We start from the raw sequence: 24,794 nt of genomic DNA on the forward strand, positions 1-24,794 counted from the left end.
AGGCCCACTCCGTATATTAAAGTACTGTAGAATGAGATCTGCATATCAAGCATGCTGGCCGTCATTCCCTGACGAACCCACCTCTCACCCTTGCACACAACTGGCTACAACACAGGACGGGCTGGGTATCTCCAAATTGTATAAGGTAATACAGATCCACACCCCCACGGCCAACCGGGTGAAAGAGAAATGGGAAACGGATATGGAAATGCAAATACCTGACGACAAATGGGGCAGATATTGCGCACTCACGAGAAAGGTATCCCTCAATGCGGGACTACGCCAGATACAATTCAAGATTCTCAATAGGTTACACTACACGCCTGCAAAAGTTGCTAAATTCACACCAGACGTTTCAGGCAATTGTCCCAAATGTGGGATTCCGCAAGCGGGATCCTATCACATGTATTGTACATGCCCGGAAGTGGCACGGTTTTGGGAACAGGTGGCCGCCATGTTGGCTGATGTCACACAGATTCCTCCGCATTTGTCTCCCCAAAAATATCTGTTCGGGGACATCGGTAAATGCTCGGAAAAAGTCAGAAGACTGTTTACTGTATCTTGTATTATTGCTAAGAAATGTATATTGCAAGTATGGAAAAGCTCGAAGCCCCCTACCATGAACACTTTCTTGCAAGAACTAACCTAGTTCAATGAGTGTGAGTAACAATATGTGCTTACCCAACCCAACCCAGCGCGAGCCGACCAAAGGACATCTGGGGCCCTTTCAGGACATATCTATGTGACATGCTTACGGACAGCGAAACAGATATGTGAACGATGAACTGCTTAACATGTGATGATGCTGTTGCTGTAAATTTACCATGAAATGCATTGACTGAGTGATGTTGTAACTGATGAGACCTTAATGAAAAGATGTTTAAAAAAAAAAAAGTTACTCTGCTCCGACGTTTGCAATTTAGCAGTAGTTCTATATGCTCTCATCTCTAATTTTACACCAACGTACATGTTTTCTGCCTATTTATTTTTGAAGAGCTAACCTAGCACGCTGTTTAATAAAGCTGGCATACAAAGCACCAAAGCACATAATAAATTAACCAATATCCCGTCCATCCCCCAATCCTCCTCCCACCACTGCAACCAGCAACTGCAACTTGGCATCAGACTATCATGCATCCTATTTAACGCCAGATTTGTCGCTAAAAATCGCCACAACATATGACCTAATATCCTCTGAAAGCCCTGACATCCTGTTCACAGAAACCTGCTTCTCTGGACTTCAGACCCATTGTGTACAAGGCCTTTCCCCTAGGATACACTTCTGTGCACAACAGAACAATCCGGGCAGGCGTTTTGCCATCTTCTGCAAATCCTGCCACACCATTTCACTCTTTGAGGAACAAGCCTGCAACGCAGACTGCAAATCTCTCCTCACCCCCTCTCTTACTGCCAGCTTCTTAATCAAATACAGACCCCCAGGCTACAACAGAAATTGTGCTGATTCCCCCAGCGACTCCTTAGCAACCATACTAGTTACTCACCCGTCCCACACCCTTCTAGGGGACCTCCATATATGCTTCAATGTCCCTCATAATCCTATGACATGACCAATCCTGGACAAACCTGGAAGCCCTCCACCTAACAACTAGTATCGGACGCAAACCACTCCGCAGGCCACACCCTTGATGCAATTTTTAGTACTTCCAAACTGATCTCTCCCCTCCTTCCCCCCCGACCACTATTCAGAATGGCCCATGTCACGCTCTCAACAGTAGACCCTCTGTCCCCCTGGATGTACCCAGGACTGTCCACCCGCTTCCCTCTATGGAACAAGGTCAAAATTACTCTGGACTTGGCTGAATCCCTGCTTGCCTCCCTACATTCCCTCCCGCTGCAGGCTGATGAGAGCAGGTGGGTCGGCTCTCATCAGCCAATTTGACCAATGGCTCACCAAAGGTCTTAGACCTCTTACCCCTATCATATCCTCCTCCAGACAAGGCCTGCCCCCCCCCCCCAGATGGTTCACCCTATCCCTCAAATCCCAAAACCACGTCGTCCTGGAATGCAGATGGGTGGCTGACCCTTAACCTCAGAATATAACTGCATACACCTCAAAGCCTACAGGGCAGATTTTCGAAAAGACCAAAAAAACATTCTTCTGGAACAATTTGGGAACTACACAAGATCAGCTCGGAAAAATAGACCCCTCTTTTCACATCCTGCCACCAACCCCACACCCAAACACTCTGTGACACCTTCTGATTACTTCCACAACATAGTAGTGCAAAGAAACTGCACCATTGTATCTAAGTCATCAGCACACCTACCCCGCCCCCCTGCCCCTGTGCCTGGCTTCAGAGACCCACCCTCGACCCGTCCGCTCTTCTCTACCTTCTCTCTGATCTCCCATCCCAGATTCCTTAAGTTACTAGCCAGCAGCCATCCCTCGGAATCTCTTGGAGATCCCTGCCCGCCCTCTCTACTAAAAGATATCCTTTCCTCAACCTGTACCTGCAGCATTGCAAGATCCATCATTAATCCATCCCTCAACTCTGGCACGTTCCCTGCAGTTTTCAAAACATCACACACCAAACCCCTGCTCCAAAAACCCTCCCTTGACCCCTTTTTGCCGCCTAACTACAGCCCCATCTCCAACAATTTCATAGTCAAACTAATGACCAAACAGCCTACTCCCAGCTATTCCTCTTCAGTGAATATAACCTCCTCCACGACCCTGCCAAATCCAGATTCAAACCCCTACAAGGTACTGAATTAACCTTAGTCTCCATCTGGAATGATCTCCAAAGAATTTCAAAGTTGTGCCACACTTATCCTTCTCAACCTCTCTGCGGCCTTTGACACCATTGACCACTGCACCCTCACGGACAGTCTCCACTCACTTGGCGTCAGGGATGGAGCATTAAAGTGGATATCCTCCTTCCTCTCCAACAGATTACAACAAATTACATACATGCCTCTCTTCTCCTCGACTCTGCGCCCTGTATCACCTCTACTCTTTAACTTCAACCTAAGACCCCTCCCCTTATCCATTCGTACGGCTTGACCTGCTACAACTATGCAGATGACACCCAATTCCTCTTTAAGATCCCAAAGGATGTTAATACTCACAACGTGGGCTGTAGACTGTCAAGAGTATCGGGTAATGTCCTCGATGAGGTTTGGAGGCTGCCAAATGATTCTTCCTCGATAATCCCGATAATAGGGCCTCCTCAAGGAGGGCGACCTTTCTTATGAAGCACTGCCCTGTCCGATGATCTAGACTGAAAGAGCTGCAATTCAGATGAAAGAGCCAAAGTATCACCAAGTATACGCCAGACTGCAAGGAAATAGGACGGGTTTCAGTACGGATTTACTTGAAAGAGTAAATCTACAAATGTTGGAAAGCAACTCATCTGTATAATACGGGGCATTGGTCCAAATAATAGTAGTGGAAGTCAATCTGGTGGTAAAAACTCAAGATATGTTTCCAAAGTATTAAACGTAGGAGTCTTGAGGAAATAATGAAGGAGCACACAACTTGAGAAAAAGGACTGGATGCGAAAGGGAAGGAGGGTGAGTGATGTTAATAGGGACCTACCCTCGGACGGAACGAGGACGCACTAACGACACTGAGTGCACAATTGTGTAAAACTGCATAGTGTCCAAAGGTCTGTGCACAACGCTGGTTGAAAGAGTTTCCACTGTTCCACAATCCCACACAGAAAACACCAGTTGTTGAATGTCAAACATTCAAAAGTACAAAATTGGGGGCTATCCGAGATACAATCCTTTTGACAGAAGTCTGTAAACCAGGATAGCCCAGATGAAAGGTATCAATTAATGCGTAATTCAGAGTAGTCGGGAAACAGAGCCAAGGGTCAATAAAGGAGATCAAAACAGCAGTAAATCGAGGTCAGAACGTGAAGGAACTTACTTTAATTAGAAGCACCAGTGCCATGGAGGCTTGGTTCTTTATGCTTCTGCAGTGTTGGTAGTATGTAATGACGTACTGCTGCATGTCGGATTGCCTTGACAGCGGTGGGTAGTCTCTGGAGTGAACAGGCTGTGATCAGCGTACGATGCGTAAGCTTGCGGCATTGGTGGAGTTGCCATGGCTGTCGCCAGGGGCACAGACAGGAAAGCAAAGGTGTACGCAGTGTGCATAGTGGGTGGTGCATTTGCCTGTGAATCATGACACCTCCAACCCCATCCCCCGACCTTGCCGCATGCCTCACAGAAATTGGCCACTTGATGAAGGCTAACAACCTCCTTTTGAACACCAGAAAAACTGAGATCATGATCTGTGTTAAGACTGCCCTCGTCTCCCAACCCACCCATTGGCCTTCCTCCCTAGGCCATCACAGTAACCAAATATAAGAAATCCCCATAGTAAAATACTGGGCAAAAGAAGAATGATTTCCTTTGAAACGAAAATAGATCTGTAGTATGTACATCTGCAGAAGGCAGTTAAGCAAAGTGTTGGTATTGTCTGTGATATTATCCAGGGTATAATGTCAAATGGAAGGAAGGGAACTCACTGTCCTACTATCTGCAGTTAAACTTGATGTAGCACATAGTCCCACATATTAATACAGATGAGTCGCACTAGAACAGAATTATTCTCAAGAAAATATTGCAGACCATTTTACATTGATGTGTTTCAGTTTCGTTCTTTTAATTTTGTGGGACTCCGCATGGGGGCCCTCGATAATCAGAAAATATCTGTCATCCTGATGTCATCACCGACATACAGCAGGGTCAGATCGGGAACTGGGGGGTGGGGGGGGGTGAAAGAGGTGCTGATTGTCACTGGGTGGCGATGTCTTATCAAATGTGGGACCTACCAGGGATTTAGTGAGTCAATATAGGGCCAGTTGCCCATCGATCTTCTAGCGGTCCAGTGAGACCTAACTTGCGGATCGCCTTTCTGAAAAGTTCCTGCCGTTTTCTTGCGCTAGCAGCCCCTTTCATCTATCTGGCTCGCACTAACTTTCCTATCTGTATTCCATCTTTTCTGCCCCTCATCTGCTACTCCGTCTTCAACCCAAATTCCCCATTCCAAAACTTGACCCATCCCTCCTAAAGTAAGCAGCTATATTATTGAGATGGGTAAAGCACTGAGCAATGGGACTGTTCCAGCCAACAGTATTCACTTTGTATAGCGCTCCTTAGCGAAGCACTTTTAATTTTGAATACATATAAAATTAAATAGTCCTCAAGCTCCCGACGGCCTGTTTCAGCCAACAGACACACACTTTACTAATTTCAGTATGGTATCTGTGATCCCTCTCCAGCCTCACAAGAACAGGAAGGGTGGCAAATTACCTTAGTGTTTATGACGGTTTCGTTATTATATGTTAAGCTACTCGGACTTACTCGCGTTTACACTGTGCGAGTCACCACTATAATGGTTTTACAGCGCTGTGGCTTGTCCTAAGTGTAACATAGTTGTCGCAGCACGTTAGTTTTATGCGGAAAATGAGAACTATTTTCAATAACTTAAATTTAGGATTTTAAAAGTCTGCTAAACATATATAATTATAGTGGGAGATAGCCTTGTTCTTTTGTGACTTACAAATCATCTCTTATACTTTTCTGCTATTACTCCTTTTGAATGTACATTTATCAACATGGAAAACATGTAATTCTGCTTTGCAAATGTATTTTAACCATCTTCAACGTAAAGGGTGGCAACCTTTTATGATATTAACAATGCTCGAAGGTAATGATGGGATCACGGGTGCAAACAGGGGAGCAAAAAGCTGTTTTAAAAGCATGTGCTTATTCCCAATAAAATGTCTGGTTATCCTGCATCGTATTTTCTTAACAGAATACATGTCAAACAGCCAATGTAATCATTCAATTGGTATAGTGATGACCCTTCTGGCTATATCAAAGCGGTGGTTTGAAGTCTACCTCAATCTACAGGAGAGGGGAGGATAGATCTTTTATCATCAAATTGTATAGTTTGTTCCCTTTAATTTTCATGGACGGTCGTTGTTTTAGTGTCCATAGCTAAGATGCCACGAATAGTTTTGTTTTTATATACCATTTCAGACCCCCACTCAATGTCTTGGGGAGGCTAGCTCAGGGGCAACGCGCTCGCCTTATTAGGTTCGATCCCCGGGTCCGTGCTTAGAAACCTCCTGGGTATTAAGCACGTTCTAAATAACCAAACATAATCATGCAAGTGTCTAGATTTTGTTGCAAACCTTACCCTGCAATAGAATGAAAAGGAATAATGGATCCTGACTTGTTTGTTGTACTTTTGTTAGAAATATAATTTCGAGTCTACTATTTTAACAGTTGCATTTTCATTTATTCGACAGCTTCTCAACTGTTTTTTAATAGGTGAACAGAGATGTCGAAAGGTGCAGGTACAACCTTTCCCCGCAGGAACTATAGGGTGACTTCTGAATCTGAAAAGCCAAAAGCTACAGGTAAAATATTGTGGTGCACTTTTTAATTTACTTTTGAATGTCTTTAAGATGTTTTTTTCAGAAACAAGTTTGCAGATGACTAAGCCAGTGCACATGTACTGTGACTTGGACCACCTGACCATGATGCACCCTTTGGCTCCTTCGATGAGTCCCCTTGACCAAAGCTGCGGGACCGTATGCTTTGTTAAGGGAAGGGGAGAGGTGGGGGAGTGCAGAGATATTTGTTCCTTAAAAGGTATTTATCTTATTATTTTATTTTTTCATTTTTTTCAACATTTGTTGGCAGGTCCTGTGAGCAGCTGATCCAGGCTTTTCTTGGGAAAAGTGTTTCAATGATGGAAATAAATCCCCAAAAGGTGAATAGAAAGCACCTTTCTTTCCCAAAACACCTTGCTCCTGTTGCACTGAAGTGTCACTGGCCTCAGGCAGGATGCACATAGTTCAGTGGCGGCTTGTCTACATATTCGCAGAGGCAACTCCAAGATCCCCATTTAATGGTACTAGCTGTGCTGAGAATCTTCTAGCACCTATTACTAGGGTAGTTGTCTCCTTAGAGACATTAGGCCAGCACAGGGGCTAACACCAGAGATGCTACCTTTGAGGGCATTGTGCTTATTTGTGCGTATAATTTGCAGGATCCCCACTCTCGTTCTACCAGCATGCAACCTGAGGTCTCTGTAGAGCTATGGAGGCCAGAAGTCCTGCTTTTTCCGTGACTGTCCGGGAATTATGTCCTAGTATGCGAAAAGGTATTTAATAAAAAAAAAACTGCCTCCCTTTTGGGGAAGGAGATTGTGCCTGTCCACTGAACATGTGCACAGGAGTGTTGCTCCCAGTCGCAGAGACCATTTTTATGATAGTTTGATGATTTTATAGCAGTGGGCCCAGGATGGCCTCAAACCAGCAACCATTCAATTTCTTTTCACATGCAGCGGTGAGAGAGCAGACGCTGGTCGCCGCTGTCATGCTGTGGACTCTGAAAGGGATTTAACCTGGTTATTTGAGTGCATCTGAAGAACTTTTAGTGATCAATTAAGAACTCTGCGGGTAGTGTTCAGACCCTAACACAATCCTGGATTACCTCAATTAAAGCCTGGTTTAGAGAAATGCCTAATGGCCGAAGCACCTGTTAACCAATAAGGGCATAATCTATACAATTTGGAATGATACCCTTGCATCTGTGTTAATAATGTTTGGTGCAACATTGGGATACAACCAAGCACAATATTCTAGATGAAGGAAGGGGCACTCCTTCAGCATATTCCTTAGTGCGACAAATATTGCTAATCATTTTTGGACAATAAATTCTTGGCGCAAGAAGTTAGCCTATAAACCCCACCTTTGGTTATATAATTCTTACATGACGGGATATCTTGATTATTGTAATGGCATTTATCTTGCCCAGCCAGATTTTTTGTTTCAATGTTGGCAGATTTTGCAAAATTCCACAGCACTTCTTGCCCTTAATGCGCCTAGACATGTACATGTTTCTTCATTGTTACACCAGCTTCATTGGTTTCCCGTTAAGTCGAGTTAATTTTAAAATCCTCAGCGTTATTCACTGCGCTATCTATTTAACTGGCGCTGTGTTCCTGCAGTCTAAACTGACCCGATATACCCCCCCTTGGAACTTTGCGCTCGGTCTTCCAGTCTCTGCTGAAAATCCCAAGATTTCACAAAACATGGACGGTAGGGTGCTCCTTTTCAGTTCTTACCCCAACACTATGGAATTCCCTCCCACAGGATCTTCAAGAGATCACTGATCACTTGTTTTTGCAAGGCTCTCAAAACATTTTTGATCAGATTTTCTTTGACAAGTTCCCTGATTGCTGTTTCTTAGCGCCTAGATGCCCTTGGTCCTTAGTCGGCGCTTTGTAAATATCAATACACTACATGTTTGAGTCGATTGAACATGGGCAGCAATTCTACAATAAGTGAGACAACCATTGAGCTGGGGCACATTTGAACAGCATGTTCAATTTTCCCAGGTCTGTTTAGGGCACAATTGATTGCACCACGAGTACGTGTCCCAGTGTTTTGCTTTAGCTTGGCCACGTGGGGAGATCGCATACTTACGCTCTCCGGAACTGTCCAAAATAAGTTATTGGACTCATATAGGCAAAAAGGACACAGTAATGTTGGTTATGGCTATAATAAAAATGGCACTTTATAGGCCCTTTATTCATACATAACATACAGAAAGAAGAATAAAAACATAATCAGTTATACATAAACAAAAAGAAAAGTCATCACTGTTAATATTGTTGCAGAAGACGCCTTCATCTCGACCACTACGACACTGCTTAGTCCCACAGCAGGTAGGCAGAGAGATTGATCATCCTAACGGGATCTGGAGCGGAGCGTCCTCCCTCTCAGTGAGACTGCATCACCTGGGGTCCAAATTCTAACTTCTTTCCCAAGAGTAAAACCTCTCTTTATGGGGCTACTTTCGATCCCCGCCACTCATGGGTTACCATGCTGCCCTCGTCCAAAGAGCAGACAATAAGCCTGAGGCGCAAAAAGAGTGGAATATTCCAGCTAGAAGCAAAAAAACCCAGCTTCTCTTCTTGCTGTCGTTCCCATTGCCCCCTATCAATTCACCTGCATAGCGCTCCAACTCCGTTTCTGGCTTGTCCTTCAGTGGACAAATACAACTACTATTCTCCCCGGCTTGGTCATCTGACATAAATATGTGACCTTGTCTTCACTGCAGAAATACATGTTTACTTGCTGAGCCTGTGAAAACGTAGGCTTTCTTTGCTAGCTCATTGTGGTAAGTGGAAGTGAATATCCAAGATGGCCACGCATCGGCGCCATGTTTTCTGGCTCATTTCGCACACGCACTACACCCAGTTACCTAAGGTAATGTCTGGTTTTTACATTTCAGTTGCCTCTGAGACCTTGGGTAGAATTTTTATTATTAAATATCTGTTTGGGCTGGGAGGGGCTCCAGCAAGGTGCTCGGCTGTCTTGCAAAGCAGCTTTGCAAAGCACATTTATACGGAGCTGTATCACACACCCCGTTACTGTGCAATAAATTACTGATCCTTCCAGAACTTGGATGATGGCAGGTTCTTCGGACCCTGTATAGCTCTATTGATAGGCCATTTGTATCCCATTATAAAGGCAAGAACTAGGGCCCAAAGTAGGTCTTAATCGTGACACTAATCCCTAGTTGGGTGTATTCTATCACCATACAGTGGTTAACAATTGATATTCAGGTATGTCAAGGATATTCTAAAGGAGGCTAGAACTCGTTTTACAGTTGCAAACCCCTCCTTATCTGGTCTACAATGGACCTTACCCATTCCAGCAACCACTATTACCTCACAAATGGGTTCTAGTACTTCAAGAAGTGAGCTTTGGGTCCTGCGGACCCAAAATAAGTATACAGTGGTCATCAAAAGTGTCAGTCAAGGTAGAGTGAGATACTGTCTTTATGACAGTTTTTTTTTTTAATTTAAAGCTTTATTTTTCAAGTGAACATAACCAACCAATATCTTCATACAAATGATAACAATCAGGTGATGCGCCAGCTTTTAAGTTCACCATTTCTTTTCTCCGCCCCTTGCCCTCCATACCCTTCCCTTTCCCCAACTCCTAACAAACTTTAACCTTGTTGGTGCACTTGCATACATAAAGTCATCTCCAAGCACTGTAGGGGTCCGGCATAGTCCATCTGATTCCCTCTGGTTTCCCTTTCTTGTTTCCAGTCCGGTCCAATTTTTAGACTCTCAACACCGAAAAGTTCCTGAGCAGGGTGGGTTTGTGAAACTGTTGGGTCTTTTTCGGCTGCAAATTCATGAAATGGGAGCCATGTATTTACAAACCTTTTATATTTACCCACTGCCAATGCCCAAACTTTCTCCATAGCCATGACCCCCTACATTCTGACCCCCCCCCCCCACATTGCCAATATTGGCCCTTGTTCCGATTTCCAGTTGTGTGCCACAGTAATCATCGCCGCAGTGAGCATATGGGTGATTAGTGTAGCCCTTGCGCCGCTAGAGTCGTACAGCCCCTCTGCCACCACTCCCAATAGGATCACTTTTGGACACGAGGTAGCTGCTCCCCCATTATCTCAAATGTGGCTCAATTTCCTTCCAAAACGTTTTTGCCTTTGGACACGTCCACCACATATGCCCCATGTCCCCCACCTGGTCACACCCCCTCCAGCATTCCCTCAGAATTTCCGGTTTCATCGTGTGCAGTCTGTGCGGGGTCATGTGCCATCTTGTATATAAATCTTATATGCTGGCTCCTTTACCATAGAGCACCGGGATCTTTTCTGCGCCCGTCCCCATATCTGCCCCCATTCTTCCTCTGTAATCGTCACCCCCAGGTCCTGTTCCCATTTCCTCATGTATGGCACTATATCCCCCGCTTCCACCCCATCTAATAGGCGGTACAGCCTTTAAATGCCTTGTTTGGGACCTCCCTCCTTCATTGTGCATTCCAAGCCCACTGGGATCTGTTGGCCGCTTATTTACACTCTTTGGTTGTAATCCAATGTCTTATTTGCGTATAATGGAACCTTTCTTGTTCGGGTAGAGGGAATTTGATTATGTATCCCTCGAATTGCAGGGGAGAACCCCCTTGGAAGAAGTCAATCGGGGTCAGGGTAGCTTGCCCATCCCAGTTTGTCCAATAGCTTGGTGCCCTCCCTGGAGTGAAATCATTGTTATACCCCATTGGTGTAAAGGGACCCCACCCCGGCTTGAGTTTTTCTCCTGCCTTGTCCCAGTAGCGGAGAGTAGTTCTTGTGGAGCATAACAGAGGACCCCCCCTTCTCTTAATTTACCCTTTAGAACCCCTACACACCCCAACGGAATGTCTGTAGCTTGCTGTTCTAACTCGCACTAACCCAGTTCTGTGCCCTGTGAGGTCCAGTGCAGCATTGGTACCAATTGCGCTGTCGTAAAATATCGATTCATTTCTGGCACCCCAAGACCCCCGTTCCTGGTCCCCTGAACAGTATTCTCCTGGCCACTCAGGGCTTCTTGCCTCCCCATGTAAACTGGGATATCTCTTTCTGTAATCCTCTTGAGGCGATGGGGGGTGGGGGGGGTCGAAGGAGAGGGGAATTCATATCGGGAGCGAGCTCATGACATCATGACGTATAGAAATCTGGGCAGAAGGTTCATTTTGACAGCCGTAATTAGTGCGAACCAGGAGAACTCCTGCACATCCCACCTCTTTAGGTCCCCCCCCGGAGGTTCCTCAGAAGACCCGGGACATTGCCGGCAAAGATCCCTTTGTGCGTGGGGGTCAATTTCACCCCCAGTTATTCTAGAGACTCCTGCTCCCAATCCAGTGGGTAAGTCTCCCGTCATACTGCTACTTCCACCTGATCCTCCGTATTATTTTTTGCCTTACATTTCGCATAATTAATGCAGAAGCCTGAGACCCCTGCATAGACCCCCAGGAGAGACGACACCTTTGGGAGGGTAATCCTGGTATTTTTCAGGAACAATAGTACGTCATCCATGTACAATGCTATCTTGTGTTTTGTCCACTTCATCACCACCCCCTTCATCGCTGGATCAGCCCTAATTGCTCGGGCCAGGAGCTCCATGGCCATTTTCAGACAAAGGGAGATAGAAAGAACATCATTGTCTGGTGCCCCTCCGAATGGGTATAGGCTCTGAGTTTTTCCCGTTCACTCGTAATTTCGTGAATGGGGCCAGGATAATCCACGCAAAAACTTCCCTGCATCCTAATCCCTCTAGCGCCAGCCCATGCTATCGAACGCTGTTGTAGCGTCTAAATCCGCCATCGCAAATTTCTTCTTTACCGCATTTGTAGCTCTACAGACATTGTCGTGTGTGTCTACCCATTATAAATCCTGCCTGGTCTGGGTGAATCAGTTTGGGTAGTATAGCCATTAATCTAAGTGAGAAGACCTTTCCATATAATTTAGCACCCCTGTTAAGTAGGGAGATCGGTTGGTAGCTGGAACATGAGGTGGGATCCTTTCCTGGCTTCAGTAGTAGTATGGTCGTGGAGGGGCCCATATCCCCGGGTACTTGCCTTGTATCCCTTATATGATTGAATAATCTAGTCATAGGGCCTATCGAGAGGGCTTGAAACGTTGTATTATAATCATTCCCGAACCCATCGGGCCCGGGCGCCTTGTTCCTTGTTTACAAACGTATTGCCCCGCTGATTTCCTCCTCCATAAGGGCAGCCTCCAATACCTCTCTGTCTGCCTCAGCTATCTCCGGCAGGTTAAGCCCCTCCAAAAACGCTCACTGGTCCTCTTCCTTTAGACTTTCTCCCGCCACTGCCTTAGCGTGAAAGCCATGGATGAATTCCCTCTTTTGGGCCTCCCTCCCTCACCAATTCCCCCCCCCCCCATCCCTCGGTTGAGTAGTAACATGTTTTGCTTGCTGTTTTCTGAGCTTCACTGCCAGGAATCTATTTGCCTTGTTGCCTTTTACATGGAATGTTTTGTTTTTTTGTAACGGTAACTGCGCCGATCTCTGCCAGATGTGCTTCCAATTTGGCCCTGGCCTTCATCAGGGCCCTACATGCCCTCTTGGACCCAGTGTCCTTGTGCACCCCCTCGGCCTCGTTTACCACCTTTTTCTAGCGCTACCCTCACCTGCTCTTTTCCTCTCATATATGCAGCCGTTTTGGCTATAAATTCTCCTCGCTTGACCGCTTTATTCGTATCTTATACCACTCCCCAGTTCACACCCTCCGTGTCATTCTCCCTAAAGTAATGCCTCAATGTCTCCTCCATATGGGACCTCATTAGTGGGTCACTCAGTATCATGGGATTCAAACGCCAGGGTTTCTTCCCCTCCGGTGCTGCTGTCATGCGTTCCAAATGAAGGATCACTGGAGCATGATCCGATAGATATCTTTTCCCAATATCTGTCACCTGGGGCATGAGGGTGTCTGAGACTAAAATCATGTCTATGCGGTAGAATCCCCTATGGACAGCTGAGTAATGTGTGTATGCCCTGGATTGCGGTTGAAAGAATCGCCAGGTCTCAATAAGGTGTAGTTCCCTGATAAATTGTGCCAAAGCTGCTCTATGCATGTCGCCTGCCTCTGTTGGGGGGGAGAGTCTTGTCCATATGTGGGTCCATCACGGAGTTAAAGTTCCCCCTACCAACACCTTCCCCACACACCACCCCGAGATGTTTCTCCACACCCTAGTGAGGACATGCTCCTGTTTGTCGTTGGGGCCATAGATCGCTACCAGTGTCACCAATTGACCTCTTAATACTCACCCCCCCCCCCCACCCCCTACCACCACGTATCTACCCTCTGGGTCTTTGTGTATAAAGTGTTTGGTGAATTCTGCCTCTTTGCAATCAGAATCTCGCCATTCCCCTTTTCTTAGTCCCGCTAGAGGAAAAGAATTGTTTTGGGAATTGCTTGTGTATAAGTCGCGCTTCGTCCTTCAGGAGCAAGTGTGTTTCCTGTAACCAAGCTTCTGTGGTATGCAGCTCTTTCAGATCCCTTAATATGGAGCACATTTTAACCGGGGGAATTTAAGCCCTGGATGTTTAGGGAAACCATATGTAGGTCATTCGTCGTCCTACCCCCATTTTAGATTCTTCTATATGACCTTTCCTTGGCCTTCTCCTTTGAGTGCCTTCTTGGATTTCATGCACCATCCTTCCTTTCCCCTCCCCAAACTCAAACATAAACCGGAGAACTGTATCCTCCCCTTTCCCCCCTACTACCCCCTAACCACTTAATCATCATCCACTGGGTATCCGTACCACCCAGGGAATTGAGGACTTGTCCGGTTCTTCTCTCCCGTCCCTCCCTTTCAATCCCTGTTCATGTAGCCTCAAAATGTCCCCATTCTCTTGCCCCTCCGATTCCTACTATAGATCCTCTGGCATCTGTTTGCTGTGTCTTTCAGGGAGGGGGCCACCTCTTTTGTGACTTTATTTTTGTTTGTTCTTTCCCTTTGGTTGCAATCGGGCGGATCTCAATCGCTCTTTCCTCCCTGACGGCTGAATGTCTGTTTTATCTTCCAGACCTTTTCTCCCCTTCTTCCATTAAATCACCCATCTCTTCATCTTTGGAGATGGAATATTCTGTTTGCCACTCGAATCGCAGGGCGCACGGGAATGACCATCTGTATCTGGTCTTATTTACACAGAGCCAGCTTGTTACCCCTTGCAAACGCTTACGTTTGATGAGCGTCGCCTGTGCCAAGTCCTGAAAGAGGGCTAATGGAGGGTTCCTAAACCTCACTGGTTCTTGTTTACGTGCCTCCTTTATTATTTCTTCGTTTACTTGGTACAGATGCACCCTGGTCAAGACATCCGAAGTGATGTTCCTGCTGATCTGGAATGTTGAGTACACTCGTTTGGTGCGGTCTAGCACAATTTCTCGCTCACTGCCTGTTCCCAAGATGGCTTAGAATAGATCCTAACGTAATCGTGCAACTCTTCGTCCACTATTGCCCTGGGCACCCCTCAGAATCAGGTATTGTTCCGTCTTTACCTGTTTTCTGTCTCCTCCTGCTTGTCCATGATTGTTTGAATTTGCTGTTCCATGGTGACCACTCGATGCACCAGCTCTTGTGCATGTGTCCCTGCTCACAGGCTTCCGTCTCCACTCTCCTCTCCACCACCATTACATTCTTGTTAATGTCCGAAATTACTTCAGTTAGGTCCGCTGTGCTCTCTTTTATGTCCTTCAACTCCCTCAGCATGGCCTGCAGGTCTGACCTCCTGATCGGAGTGTCATCGTCTTCCAGTTATGTGGGGGGTGTCGAGTGGACCTGTGCATTTGTCTGCTGTTAAGCGCGCCTCTGTGCTTCCACACCGTAGATAACCGCCTTAATGTCCCCCGACTGCGGGCCCTTTTGCTTCATTAGCTGTTTAACCTCCATGCTGGATTACAGGTGGGCACCTGCCCCACTCCCTTGAAATGGTTTATTCAATGGTGATGAGCCGGCGTCTCACCCCGCTGCCGCAGCCTGTGCGGTCCTTATGGATGATTTGCCCTGAAATTGTGGCCCCTGTACTCCTGCTTGAGCCAGGAAATCCCTTTCCCCTATCTGCGTTGGGGATGCAGCCCGATCCTGGTTGACTGTGCCTGCTCGTGCCTACCACTGCTCAGTGGTTATCTCCCCTTTTCACATAGGGTGTCCATTGCTTTTCGCAACAGTCCTGCCAAAGTGGTCCCTTATGCCTTCATACTAGAAATCCCTGCTTCTGCTGGTGCGGCTCCTCCTTCCACGCCAAGGCCCGGGTGCCTCGACCTCCCCCAGGACCCCCTTGCAGTCCAGCACTGGCTCGGTTTCCTCCTCCCCCGGCTGCCCCTGCTACATGTGTGGGCGCTCCTCTCTGCTGCCCCTCCTCCGCCTGGGACTCGTTGCTAATACGGGCTCCAGTTTTCACCACCAGGAGCCCTGGACTCCTCTGTCTGTTCCGCCTCCACCTGTCACCATGTGTTAAGGAGAATTCTCATTTATGGCTAATTTCCCTCACCTAGTGAGTCCCCCAGCAGCTTTGCTGGACTTCTGGAGTTTATTTTTTTTCACTTGGTAAGAGTGTGAGCTTTTCCCCACTCTTACCCATGTTTGCCATGTGTCTTTCACCTGTTTTTGTGATTGTGGGCTCTGGAGTACACCACTTCAGTAGTCTCCTTCTTTTCTTTGTGTTACACAGCACCTTCAGTGCAGTGACACCGGGTTGTCCTTTAGACTTCCCACCGACTCCATTTCTGAGGCTGACTACTGTCCCCCAGAAAAGGGTAAAGTTGCCAGTAAACTTTACTTGGTCAATTTACCACATATTCAGTACACCCCATCTTACATGGAGTACTGGAAAGGGTTAATCCGTATCCCTTTTTATCTGTACCTCCTAGAGCATTGTTTCACTCTTAACTTTTAGACTTGGCTGGTTGCAGTGGTATCTACCATAACTTTTCTACCGCGATTATACTATATAAACGTGGTATTGTTTCAGGCTATTATATTAGCCTTGAACTTCAACCCGCTTGACCAAATACTTTTTCTTTTGGCTCTGGTCAGGTGTATTTGCCATTTCTTTTTGTTAAAGTCCTTCTTGTGTTTTACTTTGCGCGGCAAACCAGGTTTGCCTTCTTTGTTCACCGTCTTTTGGCGGGCTTCTGCCTGGGTGTCTAGGTGGGCTGAATGTGAGGGAGGGGTGTAGTTCCTCCTCCCCCCCCCCACCCCTGCACAGGGTATCCTAGGAAACCCAAGTCGCACTTTGCCATGATTGGCCGAGGTGGTTGTCCGGGCCGGACAACCCCCCCTGCTGCATGATTGACAGCCAGGCTGTGTGAATGGGGGATTTTCGCATAAAAGGCAGGTCTCTTGGGCTAGAAGTCAGAGAGTCGCCACTGGAACTACAAGGAACCGAAGAGAAGTGGAGAAGAAGACGGCTGCTGCAACTACTCCGTCCCGGTGAAGCCCTGCTGCAGTCCTGAGCTATCTACCCTTCGATGACCAGAGAAGATCCAGTCCGCAGCCTTCTTCCCTTGAGCTTGGTGGGGATTACCAGCTCATCTTCCACAGCCAGAGGATCCTCTTCTTGGTCGAAATCGCTGCACACTGCTGTAGTGGTCCGGATAGCCATCTGAAGAGCCTCTCCTGTTTTTAAGGAGCGCACCTTTTATTCACATTCGCTGCGGCCGGCTTCATCCCTGTGTGGTGCAGACCCCTCCAGATGTCCTCCTTCAGACCGAAGCTCCAGGAACTGTGGGTCTGCAGGAAACCAACAGGAACAACTGCCAGGGCACCAGCTTCTCCATTGAATAAGGTGCTGTGTTCTGCTTGAGGAATTGGGGTGAATCCCTTTTCTTCATCTCCAAGACTTGCCCTTGTTTTTTCTCCTCCTTATAACTTTTGCTTCCTCTGTTGACAATATCTAAGTACTCCTGGCAACGTTGAATCTTGAACTATCCGACTGTGTGATCCTCGACAACAGGAACCCGGTTCTACTTGACACTGGCTCCGGCCTATTGACTCTTGAATTTCTGTCTGAGTGTTCTCTGATTCTGTCTGCCTTGACAAAAAGTATTGCCTATGATTTCTGCCCCCAACTCTCTCTGGTTAACTCGGGTGCTAAGTGTGTTTTTCCCTGTAACATTTCTTGCCGCGGATAAGTGTTTCTTGAGTAAGACCGAACTGTCATTACTGCCAAAAAGTGATCGCAAGTGTATTCTCTGTAACGTCTTTTGTTTCACAACACTGGTCTGTTAAAACATAGGGTACTTACCTTGAGTTAGAGTGTACCAAAGTGAATTGGTTGGTTGTAGTATATTTTACGTGTGGTTTTGAATTAATAGAAGTAGTGTGTTTATAACAAATGGTCTAAAAATAAATGTACTTATATTTTTCTACCTGAAACCTTGAGTCAGTGTGTGCTTTAGTCACAGTAATTGTGGTCCCTTTGTGTAATCTCTGCTACTGCTCATATACTCTTGAGATAAGCCTTGCTGCTCCGCTACTGCTACCACTTTAACATAGTAGTACAGGCTTGTACCAAAGGTAAAACTTGTATTGCCACCTGTAGTCTTAATTGTGTGTAGTGGTCCCTTAGGGCACTGCACAGGATTCTGTCTAACACCGTGGGCCGCCTTCTGCAACCCGGGCTTCACTGGGACTCCCAGGCCTCCTCCTCACATCATTCGCTGGCTCCTCACGCTCCCCCGCCGGGTCCGCCGCCTTGCTGGGATCCGCTGCATATGTCGGCGCCCCTCCCACACGCCTCTGCTGCCGACCCTGCTGCCAGCCGCACTGTACTTGCAGAAGGGGCTGTGGGTTTCACCAATCCTCCCGTCAACAGTTCCTTCTCGTCTCCTGCACCTCATGGGGGTCCGGTCGCAGCCTGGGAGCGCGCCTCCTCTCCAGTCCCTCGGGCCGCCTGCCATCTTGATCAGCGGTCGCAGACGCCTCCGTGGAGCCCAGTCTCCCGAATCCCACGTCCACCTCCTCCACAACTCGATCAGCCCCCTCTCTCACAGGGGTGTCCTGGCTTGCTTTTCAGGGGTGCTGCTTGCATTTCTGGAGGTATTGAGCAGTTGGGACGGGATCATGGAGCGGGAGCTCGGCGGAGCAGCATCTGCTGGCGACTCCGGCTAGCCACGCCGCTCTACAATAGCCTTATTAGAGCTCTGTGGTATGGTGTGCTTCTTGGGGAGGCTGACTGTCAGACTGCTGCATCATGGAAGAGGTAGTCTTAACAGCACTGCTACCAAATGGAAACAGTGGTTATTCGGGCTGCACACAGAATGATGTTGAGGGAGAAGCCCAGAAGCTTCTTATTTCAAGAAAATCTGTAAAACAGTTGACCTCAAATATTGGCTGGCCCCGCTGATTTTGGCAGCCTAGCAGATGCAATTGTAGATTCCTGTATGGCAGCTACGTCACTATAAAACAAGTCGCTGTCTACTTCTGCCTTGAATGAAGACCAAGTAATCCTGTATGCCCTTGAGTTTGAGGATCACCCAAGCTCTCCACATTAACCAATATTACACTGCTTGCAGCATACAAAAAAAGTTGGAGAGACTTAGTATGAACTAGCTTTTATCATCTTTTCTCTAAACTAAATAAAATGCTGTCACACAGGACAGCGAGGCACAATTAGACTTCTTTATTTGTAAGTAAGATCCTGTGTAGCAGCCCCCTGCCTACCTCCCTCACCGACTCCAAAACCAACTGGCTTCACATGAACCCAACTTTTTTCACAGATCGGCTAAACACTCTATATTCCACACTCTACCTTCAAATCATCACTTCAGCATCTAGCTCAGATACAACACATTTCTCCTCCTTCCTCACTTCTCATTTTTTTCACCACCACCTCTTCTCACCTCGCCACCCTACCCATATTCCTGATCTGCCCACCCTTCACTCTCACAGCACCAGTCGGTAATTTGTATGATCTGATATGGCATTTATAACGCGCCTATACACAAGTGTTTCAAGACGCGACGAGGCAAGGGAGGGGGAACAGAGGGAAGACTGAGACAACAATCCTACTATGCCAGGTGTCATTCAGATCGTGCAAGTGCATGGGAAGGGGGAGAGGAAAAGTACGGGGGCTAGGGGGAGGGGACAGTGCAGTACATGGAATAATAGAATAAATAACAAGTGAAAGTACAGCCAGCTGGTGGCAAGTGCAAGGGTAAGTGCAGACATTAGTTGTGAAGTGCTGGTAGTGGGACTGTAGGGATACAGAAAATTGTTCCCTAGTGCTGGGGTTGCCAGGAAGGCAGTGCAGGTGTGCGACTGGTGGGGGAGGGGGCCTGAGATGATCAGAGGGTGGCCAGGTAACCAGTGCAGTTTGTTTCAGCCAGGAAAGTTAGCAGGGGAGAGGAGGAGAAAAGGCAGAAGCAAAGAGAGAGGTTTTGAGGTGCTTCCAGAACCAGGGATGATTCTCCTCAAGTTTCAGGGAGGCTGTTCCAGAGGGAGGCCCAGCCGAAGAAAGAGATCTGCCACCAACCAGATGCTTGGAGAAGCGACTGACCCGGAGGGAGTTGGAGGCGGATGAGCGAAGCGCTCGAGGAGGAAGATATTTAGGAAGAGAGAGTTGAAGGTATTGAGGCCCCAGGCCCTGAAGGCCTTGTGGACAATGCAGAGGGTTTTGAACTTGATCCTCGCAGCCACTGGGAGCCAGTGCAGAGATTTCAGTCCTGGAGAGATACGATCCTTGGGCCTGAGGCCAAGGACAAGTCTTGCAGTCCTGTACTGGATGAGTTGCGGAGAGTAGAAGCAGGCAGATTTAGAAAGAGGCTGTTGCAATCGTCCAGCCTAGAGCGAACCAGAGCTCTGGAGACAGTGAGCTTCTAAGGGAAGGAGGGGAAAGGAAGAATACCTCTGAGGAGGTGCAGCTGGTAGTGTGACAGACACGTCGGAGATGTGGGGAGAGAAGGCTAGCGTGCAGTCGGAGATGACCCTGAGGTTTTTAGCCTCACAGGTGGGAGCAGGAAGAGGGCCAAGAGAGGCTGGCCAGAGAGTGACAGGAAAGGAGGGAGCGGGTGTGCCGATGAGGAGAATCTCCGTCTTACTGGCATTAAGGCAAAGATCATTGGTGGCACACCACTCCTGGATTGGCGTACAGTCAGGGATGAGCGAGGGAGAAGAGGTGGCTGTAGGTTGCCTGAAAATGAGCTGAGTTTCTTCCGCATAGCACTGGAATTGGGGCAGAGTGCGGCAATGCAGTGGGCAAGAAGTGCCAGGTATTGGTTGAACAGCCAAGGAGAGAGGGTAGACCCCTGTGGAACACCACACGTAGAGAAAGAGGAGAGGAAGGACCCAAGTTGAACCTGGGAGGGTCGATCACAGAGGAAAAAAGTCAGCCACGCCAGGGCCAGACCGGTGATGCCCAGGTTATCACGTAGACGGTTGAGCAGGATGGCATGGTTGACTATATCAAAGGCACAGGAGAGATTTAGTAGGATGAGGAAGCAGGGGGTTGGAGAGCAGGTCTTCACGGATGTTCAGGAGAGCAGTTTCCATGCTTCTGGCAGCTCTGAAGCCAGACTGATGATCATGAAGACAACTAACAGATTCAGAAGATTGAGCTGTCAGATGGCTACCTCCCAATATGGTCTCACCTCACCCTTCAATCTCCACTTTTCCGGCCATCTCGACTTCACATATTGGGCTACCTGTTCCATGTTGCCATCTTCTCTACCTCCCGTTCCTCCTTGCCTATAATTACATCATGAGCCACTAATACTGTATCCGTAAATTCATAGTTCCCATCCTTTTCATCTCTCCTACCTAACCTAGATAAATGATCAGCCAGAATATTCTCCCTTCTTGGAATAATTTACATCACAAACGCTTGGCTCTGCATGCTCGCAACCTAATTGGCCACTTGTCGAGACACCTTATCTAGGACCTTAGACTCAAAAATAGCTTTAACGGCCTACAATCCGTCCATAAAACAAACTCGGCTCGCAACACACACATCTGCTTTCTCCACAGCTCAATGACAAGCTAACTCCTCTTTCTCCAACACCGAATACCGTCTCTCTGGCCCACATAATGCTCTTGAGGCCTGGGCAAATTGCTTCAACACCTTTGCTATGTCACTCTTTCTTTATCTCCTGATACTCCCTTTCAGACCTGCTGTTCCACATACAATCCTCACTTTTTTTTTAAATTTATTTTTTTAGCAACTTTCTCATTTCTCATAGGTTATCGGCAAAGCTCTTAACACATTTTTGGTAGGACTCAATCATTCCCAAAAACAACCACAATTCCCCCTTAGTTTGTGGAGCTTCCATTTTACTGATACACTCAACTATCTCTCTTGCGCGTCACATCTTCCCCTGATATCTCATGTAAAAAATATTTCACAGATTCCTTCTGGAAAACACACGTCTCCTTAACGTCACTCCCTGCCCCTCTTTTCTCAAATACTCAAAACCTTACCCAAGACCCTTCATGTTCTTCTACAGTCTCCCCAAAAATCGATGTCACCCTGAATGCAGTGGACACCTCACGACCCATCAAACAACTTGTGCATTACTTTCAGAAATATGGAAGACGGCGACACAAGCTCGAATGGCATCCTGCAGAATTGAAAAATACCTTCATGGAACACAAAAGCGGTTAGTTTCCGCTCTTAGGTTCCAGCTCCACATGGTGATAAACTGACGCTAGGTCCAATTTTATTTATAATCTTCCCCTTTCTTGTCATCAACCGCATTTCCGCCGTATTAGGTAATGGATGCTTCTCAACTACAGTATGGGTGAATATTAGTCAGTGCGTCTTCCCTTAGCTTGGTTGAAGTTGAGCTTATGCTCTGTATCCTGATTGGAGCTAGAAATGTAATCATAGAAGCCTTGGCAGCAGAACCTTGCAAAACACTGGCATTCACTAGCCAGTCTGTAATTGAATATAATTATTTCCCCCTGTGTCAGATAACTAGGGCTGTCTATGCCCTCATCTCACACTTCCTACTCCCAGTCTATACCCCCTACTTGTATCTACTTGTATTTATCTTTTGTCAGCTATATTGTACTTTGTATGAAGACTCCATGATGTTTGTTCTGCTTAGAATCACATGCTGTGCATAGTCCGACATCCAGTGGTCACTGTGGAGTATTGCATTTTGTTTTTCGTAGTCGAAAAGGGGACGTCGACAAGGCGTGTGTGTAACACTATCCCTATAGTGACGTGCGGTGTACCCACAATCCCTCACGCGTCGAGGTCCCTCAGATTGTTTTTTTCCGCCCAGATATTGGTTGCCTTTACGCGGAGCTCCTCGAGAGACATTGCAAATTCATTTACTCGACCTTTGGTCGTTATTTATTAATATCTATTTACATAAGATCCCTCCCTCGATGTAGCTGCGAAGCCTATTCTCCGCCGAGTAAGAACTTCGACGGAGGAGATCCTTCGGCGCTGCCGAACACGTGGCCTGGCCTCGCCAGCCATAAGACAGTAGGGAGAGTGGGGTCGTGGGACATTTCTTGTTTCTCGCTGAGAATGCCTTTCCTTTTCCCCTCCCTTTCCCTTGGGGTTATCACAGTGAAATATTTCCTCAGCTATGGAGAGGACACCCTTTAGGTTTTGCCCGCGTTGCAAGGGCAAGTTTACCTGGAAAGACAAGCATAAACGGTGTAACCGTTGCTTGCCCCTCGACCACAAGGAAGACGGCTGCGCGGCTTGTCAACTTCTTAAGCCTAAGACTTTAAAGGACCGCAGGGTCAAAAGGTGGGCGGCCTACGCCGTGTTGAGGTCCGATTCCTCAGCCGCCGCCGCAGAAAGTGACGAGGAATGTGATAACCCGACATCCATTGCGGAAGTCGTAGACCTCTCTAAGGAGCGCTTGCGCTCCTCGTCGTCTGTCCCCAGCCCCGACAAGTTTGGCTCACGCCCTGCTTATGGGGATGAACACCCCGGCGACACTGACGCACACAAAAGACACTCCCATAAACCCATAACCCACGGCTCTTCTTCGTCGAAGACAAAGAAACCATCAGCGCCAACGGAGACGCAGGTTCCACCGGCGTCCTCAGACCGTAAGAGTCTTAAGCCCCCCTCGCAACCACAGACGCGACCAGCGACTGGGCTTCCCCCAGATAAGGGCGCTACCCCCAAACCGCCAGACGAAGCGCTCCGTCAGAGAGCGCCCGTCGCCGTAGAACGCGCTACGCCCGTAACGTCAATACCAGAGCCCTCCACAGACAGATTAGTCGTCGAGAGCCTGGCGAGGATCGTTTCCGCCGATAGCCAGAAGCGGACGGCGAAAGATACGCTGAATACCGCTCAGAAGGCTAAAGAAACGCCGAAAAGGCCTGAAGGAAGGCAGGAACTGCCCCTTCATCTAAAGGGATTCCTAGCCTACCAGAAGGCTTTTCAGACGGCGACGGAGACCTTTCTTCGACGTTATGGGAGAGGTCAAAGCGTTCAGGCCAAAGATCCTCCCATAACCCCCCCCTCCCCGCCCCAAGACCGCTCACGGGTACCTCATGAGACCCTGGAGAGACTCCAGTTCTGTATGGAGAAGATGGAGATGTTTATGGAGACTCAAAACCTACCACCACCCAAGAGGGCAAGAGAGGGACCTCAGATGGACCCCAGGGCTAAATTCCCTAGGCTGTTTAATCCCTCCCAAGTGGATGTAGATATATATGACCTCACTGAAGAGGACCCCCACTTTCAGGAGGTGGACGAATTTTTAGGCAATGAAGAGGAACAAAACCTAGAGGAGGAGGTTTTTGAAGAAAATCCAGATATAGATGGGGGGTGTGGGGGGGCTTTGGAGAAGACACAGAGGAAGGTGCTTCACAGCCCTGGCAGTCCCCAGCAGCGTTTTCGGACCCTGATGCACTAAACCTGTCCCCTCCCGAGGACTCACCTAATAGGAACACGTCACCTATAGACGATCAACCTACATTTAATGCACTACTACGCAAGGCAGCATCGCATTTCGAAAAAGACACTGGGGAGATTTCTCCGGAGATTGAGTTTGTGGAGAAGGTAATCAAGGAGAAGCCCCCTGTCAGCCAAACCATTCCCCTCCTCGCCTCGGTAAGTAGACGAATGATCCCTTCGCTATCTACACCCGCGTTGGTCAGAGGGGTCAACCCGAGGATAGAAAAACGATTCAGTCCCTCCCCTTCAGACCCGTTGTACGTCAGGTGCCACTCTGTACCAGACTCCCTAGTGGTGACAAATACAAGGAAAAGAGCAGGGGTCCCGCTGTCTACCAGCGAAGCACCACCAGATAAGGAGGGTAAAAAATTGTATTCCCTACGGAAGAGGATCACAGCCTCCGCTGCTTTTTCCGCAAGGATTGCAAACAATTCCTTGCTAGCAAGTTACGCAGATGCACAATGGAGCAAGCTACGTAAGGACGCCGAGGAGGTACCAGAACCCCTACGTACACGCCTTCTGGCCACGATTACTGAAGGGACCCTAGTCA

The 24,794-nt window shown here is 47.7% G+C and overlaps 1 protein-coding gene across 5 annotated transcripts in view; it reads left to right on the plus strand.

Moving 5' to 3' along the window:
• Positions 1–24,794, plus strand: part of RNF123 (ring finger protein 123) — a 3,033,138-nt gene that overhangs the window by 61,277 nt on the left and 2,947,067 nt on the right. For 3 of the 5 annotated variants that reach the window (XM_069644184.1, XM_069644185.1, XM_069644186.1), the window contains exon 2: positions 6,313–6,401. In XM_069644184.1, coding sequence (XP_069500285.1) covers positions 6,323–6,401 — 79 coding nt within the window. In that variant the 5' untranslated portion in view covers positions 6,313–6,322. Of the gene's footprint in view, positions 1–6,290; positions 6,402–24,794 lie in introns of all 5 variants that reach the window. The other 2 variants (XM_069644183.1, XM_069644187.1) reach the window with 1 other exon arrangement.

This window comes from Ambystoma mexicanum, chromosome 2p (genome assembly GCF_040938575.1).
Source record: "Ambystoma mexicanum isolate Mex_15411 chromosome 2p, UKY_AmexF1_1, whole genome shotgun sequence".
NCBI classification, from domain to species: Eukaryota; Metazoa; Chordata; class Amphibia; order Caudata; family Ambystomatidae; genus Ambystoma; species Ambystoma mexicanum.